Source organism: Nannospalax galili, unplaced genomic scaffold (assembly GCF_000622305.1).
Source record: "Nannospalax galili isolate Female #2095 unplaced genomic scaffold, S.galili_v1.0 scaffold709, whole genome shotgun sequence".
NCBI classification, from domain to species: Eukaryota; Metazoa; Chordata; class Mammalia; order Rodentia; family Spalacidae; genus Nannospalax; species Nannospalax galili.
Window position 1 is genome coordinate 1,411,928 of NW_008360314.1, and position 11,325 is coordinate 1,423,252.

Consider the following 11,325-nt stretch of genomic DNA (forward strand, 5'->3'; position numbering starts at 1 on the left):
ATAATAAAATACATGAAATTCGTTGCATGTTGAGGGGCACAGACGCTGAGGAAATCCAAATTCAATCAAAATATATTGTATGAATTTCACAAAGTTCAATTAAAAAATTAAAAGGGAAAAATGAAAAATACTTTTAGTAACACTTTTAATTTGGATGATTAACTATAAATGTGATGCAGAAATATTTTAAAACTTGCTTCTATTTTTTTTCTATTAAGAAGCTCTAATATTTAATGCACAATGAAGTATTTTCATTCAATTTATTAGTTATTTGAAAAGTTAATTTGATCAGCTTATATTCTGTGCTTATGTAAGTAGTTTATACTCACACAAACCCTGTGTGCTAAGTAGCCAGTGGAATTTAATTTGATCTCTCTCTCTCTCTCTCTCTCTCTCTCTCTCTTTCTCTCTCTCTCTCGATGCTTTATGATTTGGGGACTGTATGGGAAATTCAGGATTAAATTGTTTCAGTTTCTAAGGACTTGGCAATACAAATATCTGAAGTCAGTGATTACAAGCCATTTTAATAGTGCATTAGTCTCTGAAATACTTATGATGAATTTACAGACTTTTCTTTTTTTCAAATGTCTTCTACAAGCACAGACTTTTTTCAACTGTGGATTCTGATTTGTTTATCAATATATATCTGTCCAGTGAATGGGCCAATGACTTCCATTTGTCATCCATTATTCTATGTGCTGGTAATAGAGTGATGAATGAGTCTCTGTCCTTACCCAGCATGAGCTCATGTCCTCTACACAGGGAGACACACATGTGAATTGTTATAAAGACAAAATGTCATGGTTCCTAAGAATGAATTAAAACACAAGGAACGCAGGGAAACAAGTACCATGTTCTATCCAATTTTGACAATTTCTAGTTGTGTCAAAATTTTAAAACATAAAATGTGTCAGGAAGGAAATTGATTGGGGGATGTTTTCAGCTGGCATAGACAAGAATCTGCAGCCTCTATCACCAGGGCATGTTGAGAGTCATGTGCTCCTAAAGAAAAAATGAATTCCTTTAACAATAAAACTAGACATAACTTAGAAGCTGTGAAGATTCTGAGTAGGCTGACCAAAGTTAGGAGACTGTAGGACTCCTTAACTTTTTCATTTTGACAATGATGGGACTACTAATGATTTTTGTTCTCAATAGTACAGGCTCATTCCTGAAACAGAAATAGTTACAGACCATGTAACAGCTATGCCCCAAATTCCTAGTCCTTCACAGAAGGTCAAAGTGTCAATAGTCAGATGCCCTTAAATGCTAAATAAATCAGAGTTGTGTAGAAAACATGTTAAAATTCAGCAAATAATGTAGATTCTAACATAACACAGAACCAGAAGGTAGTTTAATCATTATTTCAGGAAGGTGTTTTGTATATACATATATGCATGCCATACATCTCTATTCTTCTTTGTATATATTTGTGTATTTGTAACAAGAGTACCACTTATAGCTATATATATATGAAACTCACAAGTAGCTATATGTATATGAATGCCGTGTGTGAACGCTGTGAATGTAAGTACATGTGAGTGAGAGCCGTTGTGTAAAGGACACAGCATGTGTGCAAAGTGACATAAGAGTCTTGCACATGCTATTTTCATCTAGTCACATTTACTGAAGATTACCATCAAATACAAAATTATATGATATTCAAGGAAATGTCTGCATCAACGGACTTTTTAAAAAATCTTGAATTTAAAGAATCTTATTTTTCAATACAGGCTTTGTAAATTCCTGCTATTACAAGAGAGAAGAATTTCACATAGTATTTGTATAGTTTTTACTTCAGCATTATAAAGTATTCATTTGTAAAGAAAATGCTTCTAAATGTTAACCTGCCCTATTAATCTCAATTCCAAGATTATTCTTTCAATGAGTTTCTTATCAAATTCATATGACTGTGATATTGCCTGAATATGCCACATTTATTGCTTATTAATTTTTGTGTATGAGTGTTTTTTCCTGCATGTATGTAAGTGTTCTTGTGTTATGTAATACACATGAAGACCAGAAAAGAGCGTCAGATTCCCTGGAACTAGAGTTACAGATGGTCATTGGCTTCCATGTGAGGACTGAGAACCAGAATCATTTCTTCTAGAAGAGCAGCCAGTGCTCATAACCACTGAGCCATCTCTCCAGCCCCACATATCAAACTTTTAGAGTTAAAAGTACAACAACAAATATGAACTTTTAATACATAGATCAGAAAATTTCATGAGTAATAGCTACATTTCAACCATAAACCACTGTCAGGCTTTTCTATGACAACCTCTGTACACAGAGCTTTTGAGATTCCACAGGATTGGTGAATAATGCCACTCTTCATGGTTTCACAGCAGCCATGTAATTCACATAGCAATGGCATCAGAAAAGAGAACTTCAGAGGCAGCATCAAGTGCTCTTCTCAGAATGAGCTTTTATTTTAAAAGATAGCAACGATGCTTGAGAGCTGGCTTTATAAAAACATAAGTAAATCAAAGGGTATATTTTATGGAGGAGACAGCGGGGCTAAGTTGAAACTAACTTGCAGCCATTAGTAAATGATATTGGTAATGTATGATAATTTGGATGTATACTTCATATGACATTTTTGAAATTCACTTATATTTGTGGATATATGGAAGTATAAATATTAGAATAATTGATATGATTTAACAACTTTAACACTTTACTTACAGTCACAGAAATTGATTTCAGCAATCTAAACTATTTGTTAATGTTCTTAGTTTTCTTTTACAAGATCCAGGTAACTCAGAATGTCTTTTTTGAGAATTTCATGCGTGAGTACTATATTTACACCGCTTCCAGCCCTCTAATTATTCTAGTGTCCCAATGCCTGCTCAAATTCATGACCTCTTCTTTTATAATTAATTATAGTGATTAAAATATTCTGTATGCATATAATTTCTGACTGTGGAAAGAAAATATTAGTTTTTAGGTTTATTTTGTATTTGAGTGTTTTGCCAGCAAGTATGTAAGTGCAACAAATGCATACAATTCCTGAAGATCCCAGAAGAGGGCACAAATTCCCTACAACTGGTGTTAGGAATTTGTGTTAACCATCACTGAGTGTTAGGACCTGAATCTGGGAGTTCTGCAAGAGCAGCATGTATTCTGAGTGACAGGCATTTCTTCAGCCTCAGAATATTTTAAGCTTCTGCTTTCAAATGTCCATTTTATGAATTAAAATACATAGATATTGGTGCAATAGCTTATCCGTACAACACAATTATGTTCATATATATGTATATATACGTTTATTTAATTTTTGTTGATTTTTTTGTGTATTTCATACAGAATATCTCAATCAGTCTTAATCATCATTATCCCCCTTCCCCACTGGTATCTTTCCATAGCCACTGCCCCACTGGAATTCATACATTCTGTCATTCGTATTAAGGCCTACTGTCTCAAGTTAGTGTCTCCAGACATTCTTCAGTGCAAGCTCATCTAGTGAGGTCTAGTTAGCTCATCTAGAGTCCTCACTTTAGGAATATCAGCTCTTCCTCACCCAGCAGTAATCAGTTTCCAATATTCCTTCAGTTAAGATGAGGGTCTGCTGCCCATTTCCCCAGTTCTATGCTAGGTTTTTGTCACCTTGAGTTTGCATGGGACTTATGCATGCTGACACCATTGCTTTAGATTCATATGAGCAGGGTCCCAGGAAATTGTAGGACTCTATTTCCATATAGTCATGCACCTGCCCCTTGGCTTTTATAATTTTCCACCCTCACTTTCTCAATGGTCCCTGAGACCTGGGTGGGTTAAGTTTAATATAGGAATCCTGTCTAAGCACCAGCATTCTACAGACTCTACTGCTTGGCCATTAGTGACCTGTTATGATCCTGGCCCAGTGATGCATGAAGGAGCTTTATTTATGAAAACTGAGAGATTCATTAGTGTCCTCTTTACCCCTGTTCTGTGTTCCATGAGCTTTAGGTGTAGAAGTTGCAATTCATAGACTGGGCAATTCATAGACAATGTCTCTGTGTGACCAATTGTGACACTGTAATAGTGTCTTTCTGGTGTAAAAGAAGAGTTTTGATTAGTAGTGACTGGGATATTTGCCTGTAAATATAAGGAAACATTTTGCACTTAGCAAGAAATTACATTAGTTTAGGGATGTGACAGTCTTGTGGTTTTCTCTAAGCTCTACCTCTCCAGCCATGTGTATTTAGTTATATTTATAGTACCACACTTGAGTTTCCTCCCATGGAGTGGGCTTTTAGTCCAATTAGGTAGCAGTTGATGTCCCCCAAGATAAAATGCCACTATTGTACCAATGTCATGTGCTGTGCCAGTCATTGATATTATTTGTTCTTTAAGCTGGTGTTTAATCATCAATTGCTATGTTCCCTTGGCATCTTCATAGTGCTATCCAAAGCTATGAGAGCTAGCCTTCAGGGGAAGTGACTTTCAGGTCAGTTCCAGATCCATTGCTCCAAATACTGTGTCCAAAGTGTGTTCTAGGTTCAGCAGTAGGGTCTTACCTTCAAATTCTGGGAGGCACTCAAGGACTGTGTCAATAGCCTGTATAATTTTGGGGGTCTCTTTGAGTACCCTGGCCAACAACTCAAAGGAAGGTTTCTTCTATCTGGCACTGTTTCTATAGTGTATGTATAATTTGTCATTCAGTTGTTGGACTATGATTCCTTCTATTTTTGTAAAACCAGCTAAGCATTATTTATCTCTCTCTCTCTCTCTCTCTCTCTCTCTCTCACTGTCTAACCCTTCCACCATGGCTTCCTCATTTAAAGTGTTCCCATTTTTCCCATTTCTCCCTTAAATAATACCAGTCTTACATGGTCCCACCTCTCTTTAACTCCTTCATACCCTTTATCCCCAAGATTCCTTATATAACCCTCCCTCCTCCTACCATTTAAAACATCCCCTTTTTTTCTGGTACCAAGAGTGAAATGATTAATATATCTTAAAGGGTATATTAGAAGTTATGAATGCATAAAATATAAAATTAACATGTCAGCTATTGTACTTACAATTTATTGAAGGGACCAGTAACATATTACCACTTCAAAGGGGAATATAATATCACAAACTAGGCACCAAGGAATGTTGAAATGAAAGTATTTACCAGATGCAAATCTGACTCTCAGAGTTTTTGTGGAAATATATTGCATTGTCATCAGAGAAAATTCTCATCCATACACCAGTGGCAGAATTTTCTGTGCATTGCTATGGGATATGTACATGTGACCTGTAAAACAGCTTAAAGGTGTGGAAAGTAGTAGGACTCTATTGAATCACAAAACCCTTCCTGGAGGAAGAAATTACATAGAACTAGCAATAATCTTTGATGACCATCTCAAAGTTTCACAATTTCTAGTGATAGTATATGTTATTTGATGTGCATGCTTAATAAGTGTTTAATATATGAACACATTAACAAGTCCTTAGGGAGTGGTACTGTAGACAAAGAATAGGCAAAGTTTTCTCTAAATGTCAAAATTTCAGATATATTAAGATATTTAGACTACAAGAGCTGGTAGTGTGCTCTTTTTGAAAAGATAAGTTTTTATAGTTGTAAAAACCATTCCTCATTCCTGAGGGCTAAGCAGAGAGGAAAGAAGATGAATTTGGTACTTTAGTCAGAGCTGAGCAGCTCCTGCTCTAGATAAGTGTTCATCAACTTAGATCCCTGGAAAGAAGAGAAAGTGTGACTGAGCCGGGTGCTGGGTGACAGAGAGAGCATTTGCACAGTGCACTTGATTTAACACACTAAGCTTTAAGAAGTATTCATTAAGAGAAGTGATTTTTTAAAAAGGAAAGATTTTTAGGATGAAGTAATTAGAAAGGCTGCAAGCATGAATTCCATGCTGAAAGATGGACAGACTGGCTGTTTTTCATAAGTGTTGAGAGGGGAAGCTAGACTTCAGAAATCAGCACGAATAGCTAAGCAGTGTAGTGGAAGGTCTCACACAGAAGGGACTTGCAAGAAAAAGGTCATCCTGTATTTAATGTAAAGCTACTTAACCGCTTTCCCAGGGTATAAGGAAAAGGTCAGAAAAAAGAACATTCAGTCCTTCAATATTCGATCCCAGACCATTTTTGATGTTCTTATTCCTCCTGTTCTTCCCTTTGTTTACTTTTTCAAGACTTCAGGATAGAGAATAAGATAGAAGAAGACAAGTTGGAGGAAATAGATGAAAAGTGAGTTTTTCTGTCCACTATCAGAGGGGACATAATAACCAAAGGGGGATCAAGTGCGTATAATCTAAAATTTATCAAGATATATCCAAAGCTTTTTTATAATGAGGAAACTTATAAAGGGAATTCTCAGTCATTATTTTTCTATGATATCTATGACATAATTGATAGATTACTTCTCTCAATGTAGGGCATAGATTCTTGAATTTATACTGTCTTAATTCTACTGTGGATAATTGGGCTTCTATTTTCCACTGACAATACTATTTCATTACAAAAGAAGAGTTACTAGAGGAAGTAGCAAGCATTCTTTTGTGTAAAGTTTCTTGAGCTGCTCAATATGCCTCTCATGAAATGGATTGGAGGTTTGTTTTCTTAAATCATTTTGGCAACCAGACTCTTTCATGCAGGTCACATATTGGGTCACTTTCAGAAGTTAATGTGACAGGACAGTAATTGATGTGTCTAAGGAAAATGATGAATTAATCTGAAAGTTGAAAAGCCATCAAAGTCAATCCTAATTGATTTGTTAATGACTGTGATCAGATTCAAGGAATGACATTATATTAATTATGCTTAAGGAAGTTGGCTTCAAAAGTGTTTATTTCTTTTAGTAATTTTTTTAATATCAAATCTCAGTCCCTACTGAGTTGTTTGGGAAACTCTCAAATTGGCCCAATGGATAAAATTTTGCATCTATTATGTTATGAAATTTTATAGTATCAATTATAACATACAAATATGGAATTTTATCTTCCTATCATTGATATGGCTATCACGATACTAATAATTAATTTATTACTATCATTTTGGCAGTTTGCATAGTAGTTAGCAGTTGATTTGTATTAGCTTAATTTAAAGATGAGGAGCATTACTTATCATATTATTTAAAATGGCATAAAACATACCACAATTGTTCTCTAAAATTAAAATATATAATATAAATAGAAATTAATGAAACCTCAGGAAATTTTAATAATTGGCCCTTGATAATTTTTCTTTTACCAAAGTATCATCACATAACAAAATTAATCATTTTAAAATGAAAGTGTAGTGACATTTAGTATATTTATGATGTGTACCTGCCACCTCTGTCTAATCCAAAGTATTTTCTTTGCCTTCAAAGGAAACCCAGGGATCACTACGCACTTCCTGTTCCTCCTTCTAAGATGCCTGGCAATTGTGATGACTGATGGACTTGTTTTTGATGCTTTTATTGACCATTTTTGTATCTTTGTTGCAAAAATACATATGTAAGACTTCTGTCATTTACAATCAGGTTGTTTGTATTTTCATTGTTGAACTTTAATAATTCTTCATAATATCTAGTCATGAAATGTTTATAGCATATACGATTTGTCAACACTTTGTTATATTCTTATTTTCTCAATTGTGTCTTTTCACTAAGAATTATTTTAAATTTTCAGGTATTCTAATTTGTCTCTTTTCCATTTTTGGTGCTTTGGGTAGCATTACCCAGAATCCATTGTTATGTTAAAGGTTATTTATTTTATTTTTTCCTAAGAATTTTAGTTTTATCCATCATATTTGGTCATGCACTTCAGTTAATTTTTATGTAGAAAGTAGGACAAGGGTCAAGTTCAGTTTGTCATTTTTCATATCCCTGTCTGGTTGCTATGGCATCGTTTCTTTTGCCACTGCATAAGTTTGGCACTCTTGGCACACTTGTGAAAAATCAATTTTCCATAGATGTGTTGATTTATTTCAGGACTTTGAATTCTATTGCAATGTCTAGATGTTTATGGTATATATTTTTACTACTTGTTCTTTTGTTGAAAATTTTGAAATAAGGAAATGTGTGTGTTCCACTTTTGTCCTTTGTTTTTTAAATTTCATTGTGGATATTCATGACTTGCTGAAATCCCACATAAATTTTAGAATCAGCATTGGCATTTATCTTTAAGAAATGCTATTCAGACTTTTATAGTGACTTCGCTGAATCTGTGGATAGCTTTTAGGTGTCATGGCATTTTAACAATGCCTTGTGTTCTTGTTTATAAACATAGAATGTCGTTCCATTTATTTGTGTCCTATTTCAACAATGTATTATGGTTTTAGAATATAAATCATTCATATATTTGGTTAGATTCATTTTTACATCTTCTCTTTATTTGGATGGTCTTGGAAATATAATTTATTTTCTTTATTTCATCCTTATATTTTTCGTTACTCAGACATGAAAGCTAGACTAACCTTTATATGTTCATCTTATTCCTATAAGTTGGCTGAATTTATTACCTCTACCATTGGTTGTCTGGTTTTGGAGATTCTTTGGGGTTTTCTATATCTTGGATTATGATATCAGCCAATGGGACACCTTTTCCTTTCTACTTTGCAATTCAGATATCTTTTACTTATTTTTCTTGCCTAAAGTTTGTGGCTAAACTTTAGGTACATTGATGATTGACGATGATAGAAACAAAGATCCTAGTGCTGTTCCTGATCTGAGGGAAAGCTTTAATGCTCTGACCACTCTTCATTAGGAAAGCTGTGGGGCTTTTATCTGATGTCTGTTATGTGAAGGAAATTTCACATGCTGATTTTTTTCTTTTTTCTTAGATTTATACAGGATTATGTCTATGAATGTTTTACCTATATGTGTGTATCTGTACCACCTGTATGTCTGGTGCCCATGGAGGCCAGAAGAGAGAGCCAGATATCAAGGAACTTGAATTCCAGAAGGTTATGAGCCCCATGTGAATGCTGAGAACCCAACCGCGGACTACCACAAGAGCACCAAGTGCTCCTAACCACTGAATTATTTCTCCAGCCCATTTCTTCTTACTTTATTGAATGAATTTTTTGTTCATGATGATAGGTGGAATTTTGTTAAGTGCATTTTCTATGTCAATTGAAATGAATTAAACCTAGGGCCTGTACATGTCAAGCGAGCCCTCATTCCCTGAGTTATAATCCCACACAAAACTGCTGTGTTATGTTATATATTTATATTTCAAAATATTGTAGCATTCTAAGATGAATCCTTGCTCACACTGTATAATTCTCTTAAAATGCTGCTGGAATTATTTAGCAAACATTGCTTAGGATATTCACATCTGTATTAATATATTCATTTATATTCATGACAGATATTAACCTGCAATCTTTTTTAGATTGTCTTATTTGGGATTAGGTCAGAGTGATGTTTGGCATTAAGGGACAAGTTAAAATGCCACAATAATTTATTATGGCAATTATACCCCCCTTGTATTGTGCATACAGTGATTGTTTAGATCTGTAGAACTTTGACTGCTTTTCCATGTTCTGGCTTTTTTTCTCTTAATTTTTCAGTTTCAGTGCACAGTTTTAGCTACCCATATACATTTATTTCTAGTATTTCATACTCCATAACACATAATACTGATTTTAGGATATACAGGCTAAATACTACTAAAGCCTATGAATACACTGGCTGATTTAGACATTTCCAGTAGCATGTATTTTAACTGAAATTTTAGTTAAATACCATTGTCTTTTAACGTATTTCCTCTTACTTCTAAAGTACCTAGTATCCTACAATAATCATAAATTCTTACTATAGAAATCAGCATATTCATTTTGTCTTATTAAATTAAAATATTATTAATGCCTTTTTAAAAGAGTTACTAAAGTAAACCTGGTGTGGTGATGCATACCTTTGATCCAAGCACTAAGTGGGAGAGGCAGACAGCGTATTTACACAGAGAGTTCTAGGCCAGCAGGGTGAGAGGAAGACCTTGTTTCAAAACAAATAAACAAGCAAGCAAACAAGCAAACAGAAATATTGCTACAATAATGGAAAACATTTAACATGAAATGATACTCATATTTTGAATGCATATATAATTTATATAATGCATTTTACTTAACCATTCCTATGGTGCAACTAACCTTGAAATTTTAACTCTGTGGAATAAGTAAATTTCATACAAACATTGTTTATTTTTGGCTACTTGTCACTAAAAATTAAGTAATGATTCTTAAGTATGATTGCTTAAATTGGAACAGTCATGGCTAATTTTGCCACATTGTTTTTGCTCTATTTTTTGATAGCTCTATAGGATTTGGTTACTCATCTTCTTTGCTGGGACAAAATAGCCCACAGAAGCAACTTAAAGAAAGATTTTATTTTAGATCATACTTTAAAAGAGGATACAGTCTACTATGTCAGGAAATCAAGGTGGTGGGACCATGAAACAGATGGCCAAATTATATCTGCATTCAAAAAGCAGAGAAGGAGGAGGGGGGGCAGGAAGGAGAGGAGTAGGAGGAAGAGGAGAGTGAAGGAGGGCCGCAGGGAGGGAGGGAGGGAGAAAGGGGGGGATAGGAGAGAGAATAGATGGGAGAGAGGGTAGAACTGTTGGGGTTCAGCTGGCTTCCTCTTTTATTTTTATTTTTAGTCATTTCGGGACACAAGCCCAGGTGCTGCTTGCATTCATGGTAGACTTTTTTTCCTATTCAACTCTTTTTAAAAAACAATTTTATTGCTATTATTTTATTTTTTTAATCAAAAAAATTTTTTAGAAACCTTTCATTACAGCTTTAACATACTCAATAACAGTTTCCAGGGCAAAGATACATCTCTTTCAAAAGTGGCTATTTAATTTTTAGGTTTGCTGTTGAATTAATAGTTATACAATATTGAACTCAGTATAAGCCCTGTAAGACATAAAATTGAATGAGTTTTTAACCTTTAAAAAAGATCTCCATTTCATTTTAAAATACACTGTTTCTTACAGAAAGACTCATTGTTTTTACTAATAACACTGATATGTTGGCACATGTGTCTCTCATCTGTATGTATCTGGTTATGACTAGTCATAATCAGTTGCACTCAGATACTTGGCACCTATGTATGTCTATAAAGTCATCGGATATATTTCAATGGTAATGTTTATCACTTCTACTAATTAACATGATGTAAATTTTTATGCTTCCTCCTCAAATATAACTCATTTTAAAAAATTTGTTGATTCTTTTTATGTGTGTGTATATCACACAGAACATCCCAAACCATCTTATTCAACTATACACCCACTTCCCAGATGGCACCTTCCCATAGCCTCCTTCCCCCAACTAGGGCCCTATACTCTGTTATCCCTGCTACTGTCCGCTGGGTTGTTGGCACCCCCAGCCATTCCCCACTAC

General features: G+C 34.4%; 1 protein-coding gene across 7 annotated transcripts in view; it reads left to right on the forward strand.

The window, feature by feature from the left end:
- The window catches only part of Ccdc102b (coiled-coil domain containing 102B), a 129,870-nt gene extending 119,467 nt beyond the window's left edge, over nucleotides 1–10,403 (forward strand). For all 7 annotated transcript variants that reach the window (XM_029559534.1, XM_017796069.2, XM_029559533.1 and 4 more), the window contains one exon: nucleotides 7,304–10,403. In XM_029559534.1, the coding sequence (XP_029415394.1) occupies nucleotides 7,304–7,370 (67 nt within the window). In that variant the 3' untranslated portion in view covers nucleotides 7,371–10,403. The remainder of the gene's footprint in view (nucleotides 1–7,303) is intronic.
- The last annotated feature ends 922 nt before the right edge of the window (nucleotides 10,404–11,325 follow it).